Here is a 21201-nt window from a genome sequence, read left to right as displayed (position 1 = left end):
TAGTTTAAGCTTTTTTTATTTAATAATTTTTTTACTAAACGATATAAATAAAGGTTATAGAACAGAACACTGTGTTTCAATGTAGATGCATATACTAACACGCCCTTCTTGACTGAGGAGAGCCAAGAAATCTCCTTTGCCTGATCTCATCTCTCTTAGAGTTTATGATTTATTGCATCTTGCTGCAGCCTCCAGCTATCAACCAAAGAATCATCTGAGCTTGTCGTGTTGTCAATCCACTGGGGTAATGGCCTTAAAAACCTTGACTCGCCCCCTGAATTGTTACTAGGAGTCATCAGCAAGGAAGAGTTACTGACACGAAATTGTTGGAGGGTTGCAAACGAATCCTCATCGCAGACATGGCTTCAAAGAAGCGGGTACATGATGCCAGAGCAGCAGGGATAGGACGCAGCATTTCCTGCAAGCGAAGAAACAAAAAAGACTACAGAGGTTGGGGTCAATATAACATCATTAAAAAACGAGAAAGTAGCAAATCTCAAAGCTTCAAAACAAAAATCATCCGATACGAGCTTTAGTTAAATTTCACTGAACATTTCCTTGTGTCATTGAAGACCAAATATTACTGAAGCATCTTTAACCCAAATCAATTATGACATGTCCACAGGTTTATCCAAGACAATGAATGGCGTCCATATAATTGCAAACGGATGAGTTTACAAAGCTATTTTGCTCATAGGGACCTCTGAATCTGGATTTGGTGATCAACCTATAATGGCAGCCTGTTTCAACCAACTTAGTTAAGCATAAAGTTCAAATTAACATTTCACAAGCGTCACATCTCTCAACTGTAAGCTTCCTGTGCAGACAAATATTAATCATGCTGAAAAGCTTGTCTCGAATTAACTGAAGCAAAAAATTATGTTTTCATATTGACGTGAAAACTTCCAGAGGAAAGCAATAAAAATATGCTCAACCGCTAGAGTAAAAGAAAAATAAATAAATATATCTCAACATACCCCACTACTGTAGACGGTTCTTTGCGTTTCTGGCACCATTGAAAATCAGCACACGCAGCTGTCAGAGCTCCATAATCACTAGCAGCCTTCAGCAATAACTCTGAAAATTGTTTCTGCGACATTATAAAAAAAACCTAGCTCATCAAATTTTTCTATTTTTTATTTTTTAAATAAACATTTACCACATTCAGAAAATATAATTTCAAATATTTATTTTACTTATCATTTCAAATTTTAAATTCTATTTTCTAAGAAACAAATTAAATAACCTAAATTTTGTATCCTAGAAACCTGTTTATTTGCTAACCTTGTTTTATAATATATATTTTTCTTCAACAGCCTTGGTTATAAAATAAAGAACAAAATAATAAGAGGGCCCTTTTATTCTTAGAATCATCAAAATCACACAATTATGTTGTAAGAGCATGTGCACTACAATTCACTTTTACCAATGCAAGACAAATATCATCTTAAATCTAATGAAAAAGCATATGATTAGAAATTTCAGAATTTCAAATATAAATTGTAATTATCCTCGCTCAATTAAAGTGTGAAATTCTCCTATAACAGAGTTTGAGTTGCAGGAGAATTTAAAATGATTTTTAGTTCAAATTAGTATAACTGAACAACATAATGATACTATTCACTATTACGTAGAAATCAAAATGTTTTTTTTTTAATTTCAAATTAGTAAAACGAACAATTTCAATGAAAGCGCTCACTTTTTAATGAATTAAGATAATGAGAAATATAAAGGGTATATTAAGGGTGATGAGATGCCACATTGAAAGCAAGGGCATCAATTTGATGATTTTAAGAACAAGAGCGCCTTTTAAGAACAAGGGCGCTATTGAAATCAACTCAGTTATAAACAATCTGCTATAGACCAATATACTTACTTGATATTCAGCCTCCACAGGTATGCAGTCTAAAGCATATGGTTGCTGCAGTCTAGCAATGATTCGGTCCTGCATGATAAAGCATTGTTTTCAAATAGAATGGTGCATCTTCAAAGAGGCATATGAAAAACATACCAGTTGCATGTTCATGGAATATTGAACCCACATAATATAATGGCCAGCAGCTAAGGTAAGTCAATCTGAAACCCAGATTTCTAGTTTTGGTAAATTTTAGATATGGTAAATGGGCTACAAAGAGACGACAGTTCCAACCTAAGTAATCTTCTAGTTCTAAATAAGTACATATATGCCTGTATATATACAGATTTCTTTCAAGATAAAAGATAAAACTGACACTGAATGGGTAACTGAAACTCTCATATCTTCATTTGAGATTTTGATATTTTATGGTAAATAGGTTAACCATGTCAAGGAAAGAAAATTCAGTTTTCACAAGTTTACAGCTAGGTAATACAAAATCCCAACAATAATGAGACAAGGACAATAGAGTGAGTAAATTTTGGCTTAACAAATGATGTTTTCATCAAACACTGGCTTCGAGATATCTGAAATTTACATAGTGATTGCACTATGAAAGAGCATATGTTAGTGACCTAGTTAAGCTCCATCCATACAATGAGCCAGACCAGCAAATTTCTCTATCAACCAAAATCAGAATAAATGTTATCTCTTCTTTATTACAGTATATCATCCCTGTTGTTGATCATTCCATCAAGAACACTCCATGTGTTTTCCTCTAAAATTGGTATTCTTGGTGATAAATAGTATTCTAAATGGCGGCCGAGGTGGCCGCCTAGGCGGGAGGCGGGCATCAACCGCACCTCCTTAACCACACCGCCTTTGCCTTAGACAGTCAAAGATGAGACAAGGCTGGTGGGATGGTCAAAGTCAACAAAATTTAAATCTAGATATATTAATACACTTGCTCTCTCTTCCAAAACATAAATAACTCTACCAACCCACAAGTCACTCACAACCCACTTCCTTCCGCCTGGAATCATCCCCACCACCACCGCTGCCTACTGCCACCACCGAGCCAGGTTCGGGACTTACTTGGAGAATGGTGGTAGAGGCCTCGGGAGCGGATGAAGTGCTACAACCAAGGAGATGTGCAAAGAACATCCCCATAAGAGAACTTGATGAGGATTTAGATACAACGGAGGAGGAGAATGAAGAAGATGTTGATTTTGAGTCCGATGATAAGAGGATTATGGATGTAGTTGATGGTGCATGTGTAGATGATTTAGAAGATTAATTATGTTTAGTCTAATCATTGTTGGCTTATTGCCATGTTGGATTGGAACTTTGAATTTTAAACTTAGGGTTTTGATAAAAGTAATGATATTACTTTTTTAATATTAATATGGTGATGAATCTTTATTAATTATCTTGTTAGTTTCATTTATATATTTATTTGTACCTTATATAAATTGTATTGTATTTGTATGAAGCTTTTTTATGCATAAACATCATTTAATTACATATATTACATAAAGAATGATGACTATTTGTAATATTATGTATAAAAAATAGTAAAAAAATTCAACTACCCCCCACCCACCACCTACCGTCATTTACAACACTAATGATAAGTATTTGGCATTTGTAATATAGAAACCTGAAACAGATGTTACCTACTATTTAGATGCCCATTTGTGATGGTTGGTTGGAATAAGCTTCTTCCTCACAAATCCTCCTCTCATAAACAATGGTAGAGCATAGTGAGGTTATTGACCTCCACAAAACTTTTGAAATAATGAGCAATAAAGTTGTAAAACAATTAAATATAAGCTTTTGAACTCATTATATTGCTATACTTTAAAATAAAACATTTTACTTATGAACCTGAAAATATATAGCCTATTGAATGGTGATGTTATTGACAAACATCAAATGATGGATTCTTGGGTAGGTAGATGACCTCCAAAATTATCTATCTTAGATTGTTTCCTTCAAAGATATGCAAAGGAATCAATAAACAGAAGTGATGGAAGATGAAACAGGCTTTTATGGTTCATCATTCCAAAAATTGGAGAAAAGAGACATATTACATGCTGCTTCCCATTTTGGAAAATTTGTACACCCTCTAAACTAAAACTACAGCAGTCATAGCTCCTACTTCCTTGCCATCATTATTGGCGATGATTTAAAATTTGAACTCTTCTGCATCTTGCTCAAAGTGAAGACAAACCTCAACATTGCCCTTGTCAGTTTCTCCTTGCCAATGTCCTTGAATTCATACCACAATTCATCAACATGAAGAGGATGCTCAGGATAGTTGCTATTAGGTATGAGCAGAAAAAGAGTATTTTTGATAGTTTATTTGTCTATACTGATGTCGCATTTCACATGCTATCTCTGCATCCTGCCATTAACTTAATTCCTTTTTTATCATTTGTCTTTATTCAAGTCCGTATCCCAATGTTTGATCCCCTCATCCAATCTTCTATTACCTTATGAGACTGTTTATTTTTTTAATGTTATTTCCTTTTGTTTTCTTGTATTGCTTACTTATCTTGGGAGAGAACAAGCTACAGAGTGTAGGATAACTGCAAACAAAACTCAAAAAACAAAACAAGGTAACAAAAACATTGGCGTATAGAGATGTAGATCTAAATTACTTTGTTTGAGAAGATTAATATGCAAATGCAACAATAAGAAAATAACTATATATACTCACAAAAAATTGTTTATAGAAATATGAACCACGGTTTCCTTTTCCCCAAATCATACCTTGTTCTGAATGACATCTTTCAAGATGGCAGTCATTCTGGCCAAAGACTCACATTTCTTTTCCATTTCACTAACATGTGTTAGATGAGCAACATTCTTATCATCCTAAGAAAATAAAACAGAGAAAACTATATGAAATAAAATAACTATATGAAAAAAATAACTAAAAAAAATGAATGTCAAATGAGAATACCATGACTATATAATATTTTATAATCCAATGGTAAAGATGCGAATGGTATTTTTCTCTTCTAAACATGGATAGTTATACTGATTTAGAAATCCATTTATACTGCTAAAACAAACAGCCCAATAATACCAGCAGCACAATATCTGCAGCAGGAGAATTCTTTAGTCTGTTTGTTCCACCGTAAGTGTTTGTAAATCTTGGAACTTACACACCACAGTTACAGTATTTAATATTGTGGCTTCCTACACATTTTTTAACCAGAATATGGCCCAGATGTCTGGTGATTCATGAAATAGTTAATGCTTCTACAAAGCAACCAGCATATTACAGCATAAAATGCTTCAAACCGTAGATGCTCGACGTCACTTATGGTAGGCTGTCAACCTACTGACAGAATATTACTTCAGCTATTCCATACATAGCTCACAAAAAGAAATCCAAAAGGCATTTGAGAAATAAATAATCAATAGTAAAGAATATTATTCCTTAACAGAAGTGGAGAGCCATATATCAGCACGTAAACAAACTATGCTTAAATTTGAAATTTTATATCCTCAGCCTATGTGAATCTTTCACTGTTGTAAAGTTGCTCCTTCATAACTTAGAGGCTGAATGTGTAATAAAAGACAAAACTCTCTTGAAAAGGAAAAGGCATCCGTGCACAACAAACCTAAAGGAACAATATTTAAGCTTGATTAATAATGCTCAGAGAAGTGAAAATAGTTGAAGAGATATCCCATACATGATACAAAATATGCAAAAGTTTACACCATAAGAGAGTGTATTGTTTTCTAACAAAATAAAAGGAACATGACCTCATCCTTGTAAACAAATTTTCTGAAAGTACATTATGAAAAATATTAGGATCATTTTCTTCCTCTCTTTTCAACTTTTTCTAACAAGACAACAAAGGTGTTAACTTCTTTTCCTTTCTATATAACACATCCAAAGTCCAAACGATGGAAGACAATATCTTATTTTCTTCACACCCTCTCCTTCATGTTCCTCTCAGAATTTTATATTTAAACAGGTTCATAATCGGACTTCTTAGCAACCAAAGGGAATTATTTTTTAATGCATGAATTGTTTTAAATAAAAAAATGTAAGTGAATTATATCTTCAAAACTTAGCAGATTCCACACTGATATAGAATTATTGAAAGAAGAGAAAGTTTCAATGTCAACAATCAAAACTTTGCCAAAGAAACAAGAGTAGGTAAGCACATTGAAAATGATGATGCAATGTCACAGCACAAAGAGGGAAGTACATCAAAAACAATAATGCAACAGATTTTGAGTGAAAGAGAAGGAAATGTCTTTGAAGCACAAATTGTTACCTTTCTTCCTTGTAGTTCCACTTGAAAATTGGCTATATTTCTCTGTGCAGCAGTAAGTTGTCTTATGACCCTAATCAAGTCACCCCCTTTATCCCCACAAATGGAATTCGACAAATTTCGTTGACCTTCCTGCAGGTATTCATAATATGAAATATAACATGCTGAATAGGGAATTGAACTCTAGTGAACAAACCGATAATGTAAATGTCTGACTGAATATATCAAAGATAGGAAAAAGAATCGAACAGTGAAAATGTTAACCAAATCTTGAACTCTAGTGAACGAATCGAATAATGTAACTAGCCAAAATGTTGACCAAATCTTGAACTCTAGTAAACGAATCTTGAACTCTAGTGAACGAATCGAATAATGTAACTAGCCAAAATGTTGAGCAAATCTTGAACTCTAGTAAACGAATCTTGAACTCTAGTGAACGAATCGAATAATGTAACTAGCCAAAATGTTGACCAAATCTTGAACTCTAGTAAACGAATCTTGAACTCTAGTGAACGAATCGAATAATGTAAATAGCCAAAATGTTAACCAAATCTTGAACTCTAGTGAACAAATATAAAAAATAAATCTCCGACAGAATATATTGACGACAGGAAAAAGAATCGAATAGAGGCAATGTAAACCAAACCTTGAACTCTAGTAAACGAATCGAATAATGTAAATAACGAAAATAACCAAATCTTGAACTCTAGTGAACAAATCGAATAATGTAAATCTCCGACTGAATATATCGAAGAGAGGAAGAAGTTAGAAGAACCGGTATAAATACTCAAGGGATGAAACGGACCTGCACTGGATTGACGCGGAAGCCGAGATCGGAAGCGATGGCGACGGCTTCCGCCATACCGCCCAGCCGCTTGGAGGGCTTCTTCCCCGCTCATCCCGGGTCGAACCTGCTCCGAGAATACAGATCGGAAGCGAAAAAAGAAGAGAGGGCGAAGAAGGGCGACGACGATGCTGACCCTTTTCTTGTTCTTGTTTGAATTCGTCGGATCGCCCGTCGAGCCCGGCCCACTAAGAAATGAAACCCGATTCGCCCGTAGTGAAATAGGACGTACATGCAAATTTTAAAACACTTCCCCATGTTGCCTTTTTTTTAACTCTTAAATTCCCAAAATATCTATCTCCGTCAAAGGTTAATTTTTGACGTCATCCATTCATCGTTACCATTGGCTCCCTCGTCGACACGCATCTCAAAGTCCCAACCATCTTGTTCATGGAATTTGAAGGATGAATTGGCATCATACAGTTGGATGACAAATAGATACAACCCATACTTATGCATCATCCACGTGAGTTCTACTAGAAGAGACATGATCAAGGAATTATTCCATTCATAATATATATATATATATATATATATATATATATAACTTAATCATGATACGGGATAGTTAAATATATACAATAAGGGAATATTTTAAATCAGAGCTAATTAAGGGTTTCATGAATATAAAACTTAATATTCAATAGATTTCAGCACCATATATTGAAGTTGACTTTTTAAATTAATCCTCATTCAATTCAAAATCACTGTAACGTTTGACCAAGCCCATCAAGCATGTTATTCCGATCTCATTCATACATAGATATTTAAACTGCTATTATAGCACATCACAAGTTTTCCACATGACAGCTAATATATATGTATATTGTAATTCTATATATCTCAACATAAATCAATAAATAAACATCTATACAACACTTGGTGCATGAAAGAAAAAATTAAACAAGAATAAATTATTCGATACAAATATTTAAATTAATTAAGAAAATGTCGTCGATTTCCAATCAATTATTGCTCTTGTATAATTTATTACAATTTGATCATGTCAGCCATAAAGTTGGTATCGTCCGTTCCATTTTATGATCTAGTTAAAAATATAGTGTTGCATTACGGTGATAACATGTACATGTTCTCGATTGAATTAGTAAACTCTCCATTAGTTGGCATCCATTAGATTAATACATCAACAATTCTAACCCTAAAAATTGAGCACTATAAAGTTCCAAGTATCTCAAGTAGAAAATTTGCAGGAATCCATAGGAAGAGTAATGGCTGTTCCACCATCGCATTTGATTTCTCTTTCATTTTTCATATCCTTTGTTCTTCTCTTTGCATCAGCGTCTTCAAATGAAGAAAGAATGGTAATTCAAAAGAAAATAAGTTTGTTGATTTCCTATGTAAACACTATTCTTTAATCTGTATTGAATCAATATAATCAATGTTATCTTACATGATTGATATGCTTCAGGTTTATATTGTGTACATGGGAGCTCAACACTCATCGCAGTATCCAACCTCCGAACTCCATCTTAATTTGCTTAAAGAAGTTCTTACGAACTGGTAATAAATTGATACATATTATTATTTTGTTAAAAATTATATTTTGTAAAATTTTGAGACTAAAACAATTGATAATCCAGTTCGCCTAGTGAGTCATTGGTGTACAGCTACCAGAGGAGTTTCAACGGATTTGCTGCCAAACTTTCTATTGACGAGGCCAAAAAATTGAGCGGTATAATGAATAGAGGGAATAGTTTGATTGTTGATATGTTATAAATCAATTACAATTGAACATGAATTATATTGCAGAAAGGGTGGGAATAGTTTCAGTGTTTCGTAGTAAAACCTTGAAACTTCGCACGACGAGGTCTTGGGACTTCCTCAACTTCCCGCAGAGTGTTAACAGGAATCCCCCACTGGAAAGTGACATCATTGTCGGAATGTTGGATACTGGAATATGGCCGGAATCCAACTCCTTCAACGATGAGGGATTGGGACCTCCGCCAAAGAAATGGAAGGGTGCTTGCGTAAATATGACATGCAACAAGTATGAGCATAAAATTCGATCATTTGCAATTATAATTGTTTGACTCGATTTAAAGTGGTGACTAATATTATAAATTTATGATTGAATTATTAAGCAAAATTATCGGCGCACGTTACTACAATAGCCTCGGCGATTACACGTCGAACGAACCGTCGCCGCGCGACTTCGAAGGTCACGGGACTCACACAGCTTCCACCGCCGCCGGCCGGAGCGTCTCCCACGCCAGTCTCTACGGCCTCGCCAAGGGCACCGCCCGGGGGGCCGTGCCGTCGGCGAGGCTCGCGGTGTACAAGGTGTGCTGGTCGTTCGGGTGCACCGATCAAGACATCTTGGCGGCGTTTGACGATGCAATCTCAGACGGCGTCGACGTCATCTCCCTGTCGCTCGGTCATGCCTTCCCCGTGGATTACTTCCAGGACTCGATGGCTATCGGTTCCTTCCACGCTATGGCCAACGGGATTTTGACGTCGGCCTCCGCGGGGAACGAAGGGCCAGGCCATAGCACGGTCAGCAACGTGGCACCGTGGATGGTGTCGGCGGCGGCGAGCAGCATCGATAGGCACATCATTGACATGTTGGTCACCGGAGATCATGTTTCCACTTTGGTAAGTAATTAGTCAATTTAAAGATGATGTAATTCTGGCCACATGCAAAATTGCTGTTCATTGTCTTGTTTATGTATTATACATAGATCATGCATTCCATTCCTTTATATTTTATACTTATATTTCTTTCATACAAATTATTTGTTCTTTGGTTCTTTTTATCATATGCGCATGGAATTTTTATTCTCTATATAAAAATAGGCATTTATGATTTAACTACATAACTCCTATTATTATTTATTGAACAAAAATGCAGGGAGCTTCTGTAAACACGTTTGCCACGGAAAATAGATTTCACCCCTTCATCTACTTGCAGGGAAATGAAACTACTTTATCAGGGTACGAAGATAATTCTATATATCTCTTCGTAATTCTATCTTCTTTTTATAGATGCAATCAGTTTGATCTGATCGTGATTTCAATTATCAAACTTTTCCACTCTGTGTTGTATTTCAGGGATTGCACTTTGCTAGATAAAAACGTGGTGAAAGGGAAGATTGTTCTCTGCAACTTCTTCTCTTTGGAAACTTTTAATACAGGCATTAAAGGATTGGTAGTTATAGATGACTCTTCACTTGACGTTTCCTTCTCATTCCCAAGTCCAGCCATTCTAGTCAGCTCCGCGGATGGCCTCAACCTTTTGCAATACATAAACCGCACTAAGTGAGTGTTTATATATACTTGAGGGAACAATTAGCATTTTAGTTTAATCTTTGTTGAAGAAAGAATTGTATTTGCATCTTTTACTTGCTAGATATGATAAAATTTCTGTAGTTGATCGAAGCGTATCCTATAGGTGTTCATCTAAACCGCATTGTGCATTTTTTTCTGCTATTCTTTAGCCATTTTAATTGTCACCATTTTTAATAGTATAAAGAGAAATTATACGTACCTACTATTAATCTTCACTGATAATTAATCCATTAATATGATTTTGGCCAGAAATCCTGTGGCTAACATACATAAAAGTGAAGAAGTTTTTGACTCCAAGGCTCCCCTGGTTGCTTCATTCTCATCAAGAGGACCCAACACCATCACTCCTGACATCTTGAAGGTGATTAATTCATCATTCAATTCAATTACCTTCACATTTTTAAGGGATTTTTAATTGTATCCTAACATGGGAAAATTTGTAAACCTAATACATGTGAATGTGTGTTTACAGCCTGATATAAGTGCTCCAGGAATTGACATTTTGGCCGCTTGGTCACGGGTTGCATCGCCGTCGGGCTTCCCCAACGACACAAGGTTCGTAGAGTACAACATAATCTCGGGCACTTCCATGGCTTGCCCGCACGTAACCGGCGCCGCCGCCTACGTCAAATCCTTCCACCCAAATTGGTCGCCGGCAGCCATCATGTCTGCGCTCATGACGACAGGTCTCCAGCCTAAACATTATATATTTTTGTTATTCAACCCTGTTTTTTTAGCAGAATTTGTCATTTTGTCCATGTTTTATACAGCTAAACCGATGTATCCTTCGGCCGGCCAAGACCAATTATCGTACGGAGCCGGCCAACTGAACCCGGTGAAGGCCGTTGACCCAGGTCTTGTCTACGACGCCGGTGCCAGTGACTACGTGCAAATGCTTTGCAATTCGGGCTACAACGAAACCATGATCAGGATCGTCACCGGCGACGCCGGTTGCTGCTCTGCCAGGACCAATAGAACTCCGAGGGATCTCAATTACCCTTCCATGGCCTTACATGTTCAGTCCAGCAAAGCCTTCACCTCGAAGTTCTTGAGAACAGTGACCAACGTCGGCAGCCCCCGAAGCTGCGTGTACAAGGCGGAGGTCTGGGCTGATCGCAGACTTAATGTGGTGGTGAATCCTAGTGAGTTGGAGTTTTCGAAGTTGAACGAGAAGAAGCAGTTCACTGTGTCGGTTTCCGGCAGCCCATTGCCAGGGAACTCGACGGCGCCGGCGACAGTCATTTGGTCTGACGGGAAGCATGAGGTGAGGAGTGTGATGGTTGTCTACACAGATTTCTCATCTTGATTTATCTATGTAAATAGAAAATATTATATTACATTTCGAATTTATGAATTTTTATGAATGCGAATAATAAAATATTATATTACAATTCTATTTTCCCAATGTAAACTATACAGGTAGTTTGTAAATTAAATGGCCTTTTTATAAATATAAAACTTCGAGGGTAAATGGATTGGCCTTTTATTAGAGCCCATACAACGAAATAACGGCTAAATATGTTTCTCTGCCCATGAAATAAATATATAGAATTTTTATCTTCGTCTTCGACTTAAGTTTATTTTGCACTTGCAATTATTCGATTTACAACCTTTTCCAATTCTTTGAAATTCATAACGAAAACAAAGGCTATAGACCGTAATTTATATAAAGTTTTGACCCGTTAAGTAGATATTCTACACAATACTTGGTAGATTAAGAGTGAAATAATTGGGAAAAATAATTTTTCACATGAATTATGGTACATTAAGTGAAAATTAATATATGTTAATGAAATTATAAAAAACATTTTTAGATATTTTATTACTAGCCAAATTAATGGTGCATGTAAATTCATATTAAATGGACATAATTGCGCTATTAATGTTTGTTGAAGAAGAGTTTGTTTATCTTTTGAGTCTTATAGAGTCATTAAAAAATTTTGGTTAAAAATGCTTAACAATCCTAAACGCTTTTAGATTTATAATAAATGGGCATAGTTGTAATTTTTGATATAATTATCAATCAAAACTAAAATATTTTATTAGCCAAAGTTTAATATAATTATCAATCAAATTTAATATAATTACTAGTTAAATTTTGACTGATAATTAATTTATATCTACTAAAATTACTAGTCAAATTTAATTTATATCTGCAAAATTCATTTTGAGGATAAAAAATTAAAAATATCAGTCAAAATTTATTTTGACTATGAATAATTTTAATTATCAATTAAAATTACATTTTATCGATATTTTTAAATATTTCACTGGTTGAAATTATATTTGTTTAGTAAATTACCTGTAAAATTTATTTTAGCCACTAAAATTTTATCAATAATCATTTCTATTCTAGCAGTGACACCGCGACAACTGACGGTGTAATACATGTTGTCCATTGATCCTAAACTCTACATTAGTTGGCATCCATTATAAATTGCCATGTATATTTGTAGAAATTTATAGAAACTCATAGGAAGAGTAATGGCTTCTCTACTATCGCATCTATTTCTCTTGCATTTTTCGTATCCTTTATTCTTTTCTTTTCGTCAGCATCTTCCAATGAAGAAAGAAAGGTAATTCCGAAATTTGTAAATTTGCATTTTGAAAACTATTCTAATTTAATCTGTATTACAATTAATATTACCATACATGAATGACATATTCAGGTATACATTGTGTACATGGGAGCTCAACACTCATCCCAGTACTCAACCTATGAACTCCATCTTAATTTGCTTAAAGAAATTCTTGTGAACTGGTAATAAATTGATATATATTATTTTGTGAAAAATTATATTTTGTCAAATTTTGAGACTAAAACAATTGATAATGCATGCAGTTCGCCTAGTGAGTCTTTAGTGTATAGCTACCAGAGGAGTTTCAGTGGATTTGCTGCCAAACTTTCGATTGACGAGGCTGAAAAATTGAGCGGTACGTATAGTTTCCATTGTAGATATGTTATAAATTAATTAATTACAATTCAACACAAATTATATTGCAGAAATGGAGGGAATAGTTTCAGTATTTCCTAGTAAAACCCTGAAGCTTCGCACGACGAGATCATGGGATTTCCTCAACTTCCGGCAGAGAGTTAACAAGAATCCCACATTAGAAAGTGATGTCATCGTCGGAATGATCGATACTGGAATCTGGCCAGAATCCAAGTCCTTCAGCGATCAGGGATTGAGATCTCCGCCGAGTAAATGGAAGGGTACTTGCGTAAATATGACATGTAACAAGTATGCTCAGAAAATCCGATCATTAATTTGCAATTTTATATATTTGTTTGACTCGATTTAATTAATGTTGTGACTAATATAAATTTATGATTGATTGAATTATCAAGCAAAATAATCGGGGCACGCTACTACAATAGCTTTGGCGATTACACGTTGAACGAGCCATCGCCACGCGACTTTGAAGGTCACGGGACGCACACAGCTTCCACTGCCGCCGGCCGTAGCGTCTCCCACGCCAGCCTCTACGGCCTCGCCAGGGGCACCGCCCGGGGGGCCGTGCCGTCAGCGAGGCTCGCGGTGTACAAGGTGTGCTGGTCGTTCGGGTGCACCGATCAAGACATCTTGGCGGCGTTTGACGACGCGATCTCTGACGGCGTCGACGTCATCTCCCTGTCAATCGGTCATTCCTTCCCCACGGATTACTTCCAGGACTCGATAGCTATCGGCTCCTTCCACGCCATGGCGAACGGGATTTTGACGTCGGCCTCCGCGGGGAACGACGGACCATACCATGGCACGGTCGCCAACGTGGCACCGTGGATGTTGGTGGCGGCGGCGAGCAGCATCGATAGGCACATCATTGACAAGATGGTCACCGGAGATCATGTGTCCACTTTGGTGAGTACTAAATTCGTCAATTTAATGATAGTGCAATTTCAACCATATGCAAAAACTTGTGTTGGTAATTTTCAAACGCATGAAAATAAGGAATTATTATTAATTTTTGGGGAAAAAAATGCATGCAGGGAGCTTCTGTCAACACGTTTGCGACAAAAACTAGGCTTGGGTACCCCTTGATCTACTTGCAGGGAAATGCAACTACTTCACCAGGGTATGAAGATATATCTTCTCTTCATAGATGCGAAATGATATATTCAATTACCAAACTTGTCTATTGCTGTTTCAGGGATTGCACTGCTTTGCCAGATAAAAACGTGCTGAAAGGGAAGATTGTTCTCTGCAACTACTTCTCTGACGAAATTTTTAGTACAGGCATTAAAGGATTGGTATTTATAGATGACTCTTCACTTGACGTTTCCTTCGTATACCCAATTCCATTCATTACAGTCAGTTCCTTGGATGGGCTCAAACTTTTGAGCTACATAAACAACACAAAGTGAGTGCAGTTTATATATATATAGATAATCGAAGAAATAATTAGTATTTTAATTTCATCTTTGTTAAGCAATTAATGTCCCACTTAACTTCTTTAATTGCTTGCTAGATATGACAAGAATTTCTATAGTTCAACGAGCCAGGCAGGCATGTCGTATAGTTGTTCATCTAGTAGTGAATCTAGCTATATAATGGTGGAGAAATAATTAAGAGATCAGAACACAACGTTTAGAGAGTCTAGATAGCTAGGTTCAACATTTTTATGCTATTCTTTAACTATTTTAATTGCTACCGTACGTTTATAATATTTTGTAAATAGAAATCATATATAGGTACGTAGTATATAATCCATGAATATGATCTTGGCTAGAAATCCTGTGGCTAACATCCACAAAAGTGAAGAAGTTTTTGACTCCGAGGCTCCCCTGGTTGGTTCGTTCTCATCGAGAGGTCCCAACATGATTACTCCTGACATCTTGAAGGTTATTAATTAATTAATTAATTAGTTCATAAATTCAGTTCGATTATCTTTATATTAATTTTTAAAGGATTTAATTGTATCGCAACTTGGAAATGTTTATGTTTGCAGCCTGATATAAGTGCTCCAGGAATTGACATTTTGGCAGCTTGGTCACCAGTTGCACCAGCGTCAGGCATCATCAACGACACAAGGGTCGTAAAGTACAACATAATCTCGGGCACTTCCATGGCTTGTCCGCACGTAACCGGCGCCGCCGCCTACGTCAAGTCCTTCCACCCAAATTGGTCGCCGGCGGCCATCATGTCTGCGCTCATGACGACAGGTCTCCTGCATAATCAATATTCATATATATATATACCTGTTTTTTAAAGTGAAATTTATCATCTTTAATTTGTCTATGTTTTATACAGCCAAACCGATGTATCCTTCGGTCGGCCAAGACCAATTATCGTATGGAGCCGGCCAACTGAACCCTGTGAAGGCCGTCGACCCGGGTCTCGTCTACGACGCTGGTGCCAGTGACTACGTGCAAATGCTCTGCAACTCGGGCTACAACGAAACCATGATTAGGATCGTCACCGGCGACGCCAGTTCCTGCTCTGCCAGCAGCAATGGAACCGCGAGGGATCTCAATTACCCTTCCATGGCCTTACATGTTCAGTCCGGAAAAGCCTTCACCGCGAAGTTCTTGAGAACAGTGACCAACGTCGGTGGCGCCCGACGCTGCAGGTACAAGGCGGAGGTCTGGGCTGATCACGGACTTAATGTGGTGGTGAATCCGAGTAAGTTGAAGTTTTCGGAGTTGAAGGAGAAGAGGCAGTTCACCGTGTCGGTTTCAGGCGGGCCATTGCCAGGGAACTCGACGGCGCCGGCGACGGTCATTTGGTCGGACGGGAAGCATCAAGTGAGGAGTGTGATCGTTGTCTACACGGATTATACGGATTTCTGATCTTGATTGACAAACATATATATATATATATATATTACAATTTTATTTTATCATGTAAATAAGAAAATATTATATTACAATTCTGTTTCATCAATGTAAACTATACGAGTATTTTGAAATGACCATTCATTATCAATATGAAATTATCGTGTAAGATCGAACTTCAAATAAGCCTTTAGTAAAATATTTAGGACACATTTTGTTACAATAATTTTTTTTATTTTTCAAACAATAAAATATATAACCAATAAAATTTCAATTAGTTTAGTTTGTAAAATTAATTGTTATAAAGTAAATGTTATTTCAGTTAAGTAGAAGTTCTTTCCTGTAGTTGGAAGATTAAAATAAATGTTTTAGTTAAATTAAATTCTATTTCTAAAGTTTAGATTCTAATTATATTTATAAAATAACAGTAATACCATAATCAAGAATTTTGTTATAAAGTAAATGTTATTTCAGTTAACTGCACTGGAAGTTCTTTCCATAGTAAGATTAAAATAAATGTTTTAGTCACAAATTAAATTATATTTCGTATCATCTTAATACATAAATAATGCGAAATTTGTCCCAATCTATATGATTATTTCATCTACAAATATGGGAAATTAAACTTTTTAAAATTTACAGCTTCACAATAATATTCTGATATTGGCATTTTCAATTATATATAGTTTAAAGGATTTTCCTCATGTTAAAGGATTTTCAATAAGGGAATATAATAATTTTAATTAGCTCACATAATAAAAAGGTTTCTACAATATAAAAACTTAATATTCAAAAATTTAATAATAGTAGCAATTGAGAATGAGAGTTACATGCAGATGACCGCTGTAGATCCTAATACCATAAGGATAAATTTAATTGATTAATAGAAATATATATATTGAACTTGAAAATATATAAAATAATACTAATTCAATTAATAATCACTTTAAAGATCAGTGCAGCTAATATACATAGAACTTAATGTGTTGTTCTAAATTATTATAGTCAATGATAATTAAAATAAACAATGATTTGCATATGTAACATGGGCAAAAAGGTAGAACAAGCTCTATATAATAAAAAATAAAATAAAATTAATTAATTAAGATAATCGAGAAAAGTCGTCTACCTCTAAAGATTTAATTGGATGAAATCTGTATAGTAAAAAAATTAGAGATATACATCTTTGACTCTTTCTCTCATGGATAAAATATTAATTTTTAATATATTTGTATATATATAATTAATAATATAGGTTATATCTCAAAATAAATAAAACTCATCGAAAATTTTATCCCTAAAAATTGAGCACTATAAATTTAAATAAGACAAGTCAAAATAAACAAATTCCCAATTCCACTAAGATCAACGATTTCTTTATTGGATCTTATTACTGCCACTATGCCAAAATAAGTTGGAACGATGTGACGACATCTTAATTAGGTATTAATTAATTACTTAACACCTCTCCGCCGTCTTCCACCTTCGCTGTTGCCTTTTCCTGGGCCGCCTCCTCTAGCGCTTGGATCAACCTCCGGAGGCACGATTCCGAATCATCCCCCGACTTGGGCATCAAATTCTCCGCCACGTCGGCCGGCGTCATCTTCACCTCATCTATCAGCACCTTCACGTCCTCCAACAGCCGGTGGTCGTCGTCGACAATCCCGAGGTAGTTGGCCGCCAACACCTTAAATGCCTCGAAGCTGCAATACGACATCTCGATGTGCTTGTCCATCCTCCCGCGCCGTATCAGCGCCGGATCTAGCTTCTCCACGTGGTTGGTCGTGAATATGATGAGCCGCTCCCCGCCGCACGCCGACCATAATCCGTCGATGAAGTTAAGAAGCCCCGAGAGGGTCACCTTGCTCTGTTTCTTATCATCTCCAGGCGGTTTCACTGGAGGCTTTCTGTCACTGCTACCCTCCTCGTCGTCGTCCTCCTTGTCGTCCTTTTTCTTTTTCCTCTCGCCAGTTAAGTCGAGCGAGCAGTCGATGTCTTCAATCACGATGATGGACTTGCCCGTTGTCTCGATAAATAGCTTCCGGAGCTCGGTGTTGTCCTTGACGGAGGTGAGCTCGAGGTCGTAGATGTCGTAATCGAGGTAGTTGGCGATGGCGGCGATCATGGTGGACTTTCCGGTTCCCGGCGGGCCGTAGAGGAGGTAGCCTCGTTTCCATGGCTTTCCGATCTTGGCGTAGAAGTCCTTCCCGCTGCGGAACGCATCAAGGTCAGCCACGATCTCCTTCTTCTTCTCGGGGTCCATCGCCAGGGTCGCGAACGTCGAGGGATGGGTGAACGTGACGTGGCTCCAGACAGACTTCTTGTAACCGTACCAATTCTGGCTGGGGTTGTTGGTGTAGAGCTTGCGGCGGCGGTTGCGGAAGGCGGCCTCGCGCCCCGCGGCGAGGACGTGGTCGAGGTAGGATCCCACGACGAGGTCGCGGTTACGGCGGTGGAAGATGAGGCGGAAGTAGCGCCGGGAGTCCGGCTGCGGATAGAAGGAAACGGAGTTCTGAGGAGGTGAGCGGGAGACAGAGGTCCACCAGATCCGAGCGCCGCGGAAGTCGTCGGTGACCTCCTCGTGCTCCTCCATGCTGAGGGTAAGGGAGGAGGAGTCCTTCCCGATTTCGGCCTTGAGCTTGGTGGCAGACTGAGTGCAGGAGGCGGCGAGGTAAGACTCTATGGCGGCGTAGGCGTCGCTCCGCTTCATGCGCTCGCCGGAGAACTCAGGGAAGGTGATATGGATGTAGGGGTAGACAAGGGCGACAAGGCGGCGGGAGTATTTTCTGAGAGAGTACTCGAAGAACTGGATGCCGGGGAAGTATCGGTAAACGACGGGCCAAAGGAACATAGCGCTGGCCGCCAGCGACCACAACGCTGCCGCCCACTTCTCGCCGATACCGCTCGGAGTCATCCTTGACTCCTTGAATCGATACTATTGAACTCTCTTCACCATCTATATATTTATAGCCAGAGAGAAGATCGCAATAAAAATTAACTCCTTTAATTTCATTGGTCAAGTTTCAAAATGGTTCCGTCTCCCTTTTTTTTATTATTTATTTTTAAACTGGTCTGTTTCGTCTCAGTTCAATAATGTAAAGAAGAAAAAGCAATTAGACGATCATTGAGTATGACTTCTGTGGTGTGTTAGGAAAAAGGAATCAGCCGCGGACAGGTCAGTCGTTGGACGTTTTCCACAGTCGTCGGCGTGCAGTTGTACAATCTATAATTGTTTGTTTAATATTTTATTTATTATTTTTCTTGATCACACATTTGATATCACAATTCTACTGCATAATATAATTTTATGCTTTACCAAAAGAAAAAAAAACAAAAAATAAAAGTTTCCGTGTGGAAGGGGCTAAAATGACGAAATTTCTAACAGTGATTTTTTAAAAATGATGCACATTTATATGATTTTTAAATGCTGTGCGGGACCAGACAGCCTGTTTAAGTCGGGAACGATGACGTCAAGGGGATGACGTTCGTAGCCTTGGTCAACATATTTGCATCCTTGGAGGTCAAGTAATGGGGACGTGACGAGATATAAATTGTATATCATTCAACTCTAACTATAATTTGTTTGATTATCAAAAATTTTAAAATAGCAATATTGTAGCAGCATCGTCAGCAATAGGTCAATAAAAATTTGATTCAATCGAAATAATTGACCAAACTAAATTAATTCGAAAGTTCAGATTGATATATTCAGATGTTTATTTTATAAAATAATTATTTTAATAAAATAAGTTTGAGCTGATGAAGGGGTCCCTCATTTTTAATTATCCATCGAATTAATTAATTTTTTTATCGATTTAATTTATTCAATTTTAATAATAAAAATTAATTTGATAAAAACAGTTAATTTAATTTTAATAAATTTGATTAAGAAGATGATTTACTATTTTATTTAATTATCCGTCAATGCTCACCTTGATGGTCACTCGTCAATAGAATATTGTGGGAGAGGTTTATCTCTAATTTATATAAATTTAAAATAATTTTTTTTCCATCTTAATTATTTTATTAAATTTTAAATAAATATTTTGATTTGTTTGTGATTAGTATTTATTTTTATTTATAAAAATTTATTTACAATTTTCTTTGAATTCATTTCAAATTCTATTTTATTTTTGTTTTAAATATTATATTTTATAAACAAACTATTAATTCTAAGTAAATCTATGTCTGATTGATATAAATCTAATATAAATTTTATTTCCATCTAAAAAATTTATTTTTAATTTATATAAATTTAAAATATAATTTTTTCCATCTCAATTTTTCATTAAATTTTAAATAAAATTTTTGATAGAAATTATGCCATTTCAAATTATATTTATAATCCGTATTTATTTTTATTTATAATTTCATCTCAAATTCATTTTAAATTCTATCTTAATTTTTATTCAAATATTATATTTTAGAAACAAACTATTAATTTTGTCGCAAATTATTTCTGATTTATATAAATCTGAAATATATTTTATTTTCATTTAAAAATATCTCTAATTTCTATAAATTCAAAAATGATTTTTTCATCTCAATTTTTTATTAAATTTTAAATAAATTTTTTAACAAAATGTATACTCTTATAAATTCTATTTATAATCTATATTTATTTTATTTATATAAAATTATTTATAATTTTATTTCAAAAATTTTTTATAAATATTTTATTTTATTAAAATAAAATAGATTAATAATTCAATAATAAATCTATCTCTAATTTATCTAAATTAAAATAAATTTTAATTTTATTTTTAAAAAATATCTCTAGTCCTATTTTTTGGGGTGTTCCTGCAACTAGGATTAAACTTTCCAATTATTGATCTCTTACGACTGAATACTAGTCAAAGATTTGACACACTATTACTCTCTCTCAAGATCTCAATTTAGTCCTTCCAAATTCCAAAGAGCTCTCTCTAGACCTATTGAGATAGTTTTGACGGCTAAGGTCTCTATCAACTTCTAGTCCTCCGACGAGTTGTCGAGGTTGCACTTTCCGATTATTGATGTTTCTTGAGTCTTGACAGAAAACTAGTCAAAGATTTGACTGATTGTTACTCTCTCTCAACCTCTCAACTTAGTCCTTGAAATTTCCAAAGAGCTCTCTGTCAACCTA

At 35.9% G+C, this 21201-nt stretch overlaps 5 protein-coding genes across 6 annotated transcripts in view; 3 read left to right on the top strand and 2 right to left on the bottom strand.

The window, feature by feature from the left end:
- Positions 1-24: 24 nt before the first annotated feature.
- LOC141822266 (AUGMIN subunit 2-like) lies at positions 25-7061 on the bottom strand. 2 transcript variants are annotated; one of them, XM_074709709.1, is made up of 6 exons: positions 6959-7061; positions 6157-6285; positions 4631-4735; positions 1877-1945; positions 978-1090; positions 25-418 (listed from the first exon to the last, which is right to left on the bottom strand). In XM_074709709.1, the coding sequence occupies exons 1-6, from the start codon at positions 7013-7015 to the stop codon at positions 349-351; spliced, it is 543 nt and encodes a 180-aa protein (XP_074565810.1). In that variant the 5' UTR covers positions 7016-7061; the 3' UTR covers positions 25-348. The 2 variants fall into 2 exon arrangements, with proteins under 2 accessions (XP_074565810.1, XP_074565817.1); XM_074709716.1 differs by lacking the exon at positions 4631-4735.
- Positions 7062-8226: 1165 nt separating this feature from the next.
- LOC141825048 (subtilisin-like protease SBT4.3) lies at positions 8227-11609 on the top strand. Its single transcript, XM_074712424.1, has 10 exons — positions 8227-8319; positions 8427-8518; positions 8599-8690; positions 8768-9005; positions 9100-9610; positions 9867-9949; positions 10067-10273; positions 10553-10664; positions 10776-10989; positions 11074-11609. The coding sequence occupies exons 1-10, from the start codon at positions 8227-8229 to the stop codon at positions 11607-11609; spliced, it is 2178 nt and encodes a 725-aa protein (XP_074568525.1).
- Positions 11610-12140: 531 nt separating this feature from the next.
- On the top strand, positions 12141-16091 carry LOC141825040 (subtilisin-like protease SBT4.3). The gene is made up of 11 exons (XM_074712412.1): positions 12141-12149; positions 12760-12879; positions 12973-13064; positions 13146-13237; positions 13308-13545; positions 13653-14163; positions 14292-14377; positions 14453-14662; positions 15032-15143; positions 15251-15464; positions 15553-16091. The coding sequence occupies exons 1-11, from the start codon at positions 12141-12143 to the stop codon at positions 16089-16091; spliced, it is 2223 nt and encodes a 740-aa protein (XP_074568513.1).
- Positions 16092-17476: 1385 nt separating this feature from the next.
- On the bottom strand, positions 17477-19028 carry LOC141822255 (AAA-ATPase ASD, mitochondrial-like). The gene has a single exon (XM_074709700.1). It carries the CDS (start codon positions 18988-18990, stop codon positions 17527-17529), a length of 1464 nt encoding a protein of 487 aa, XP_074565801.1. The 5' UTR covers positions 18991-19028; the 3' UTR covers positions 17477-17526.
- A 526-nt stretch (positions 19029-19554) lies between these two features.
- The window catches only part of LOC141825032 (subtilisin-like protease SBT4.3), a 5924-nt gene continuing 4277 nt past the window's right edge, over positions 19555-21201 (top strand). The window contains exon 1 of the mRNA XM_074712400.1: positions 19555-19596. Coding sequence (XP_074568501.1) covers positions 19555-19596 — 42 coding nt within the window. The remainder of the gene's footprint in view (positions 19597-21201) is intronic.

This window comes from Curcuma longa, chromosome 1, assembly GCF_044706935.1.
Source record: "Curcuma longa cultivar G26 ecotype Majalengka, Jawa Barat chromosome 1, ITB_CL_G26_1.1, whole genome shotgun sequence".
In the NCBI taxonomy this organism is placed as follows: domain Eukaryota; kingdom Viridiplantae; phylum Streptophyta; class Magnoliopsida; order Zingiberales; family Zingiberaceae; genus Curcuma; species Curcuma longa.
Note: the sequence above shows the minus strand (reverse complement) of the source record. Positions and strands in the feature narration are given on the sequence as shown.

Bases quoted from the DNA above. Each gene is read 5' to 3' on its own strand.
- LOC141825048 (XM_074712424.1), top strand. From the start codon at position 8,227: ATGGCTGTTCCACCATCGCATTTGATTTCTCTTTCATTTTTCATATCC. The intron at 9,006-9,099 runs GTATGAGCATAA...TGAATTATTAAG, and splicing joins GTAAATATGACATGCAACAA to CAAAATTATCGGCGCACGTT. The intron at 10,990-11,073 runs GTCTCCAGCCTA...TGTTTTATACAG, and splicing joins GTCTGCGCTCATGACGACAG to CTAAACCGATGTATCCTTCG.
- LOC141822266 (XM_074709709.1), bottom strand. From the start codon at position 7,015: ATGGCGGAAGCCGTCGCCATCGCTTCCGATCTCGGCTTCCGCGTCAAT. The intron at 6,286-6,958 runs GTCCGTTTCATC...GAATACCTGCAG, and splicing joins TCCGCGTCAATCCAGTGCAG to GAAGGTCAACGAAATTTGTC. The intron at 419-977 runs GTATGTTGAGAT...CTTCGCTTGCAG, and splicing joins GAACCGTCTACAGTAGTGGG to GAAATGCTGCGTCCTATCCC.
- LOC141822255 (XM_074709700.1), bottom strand. From the start codon at position 18,990: ATGACTCCGAGCGGTATCGGCGAGAAGTGGGCGGCAGCGTTGTGGTCG.
- LOC141825040 (XM_074712412.1), top strand. The intron at 13,065-13,145 runs GTAATAAATTGA...TAATGCATGCAG, and splicing joins AAAGAAATTCTTGTGAACTG to TTCGCCTAGTGAGTCTTTAG. The intron at 15,144-15,250 runs GTTATTAATTAA...TTATGTTTGCAG, and splicing joins TTACTCCTGACATCTTGAAG to CCTGATATAAGTGCTCCAGG.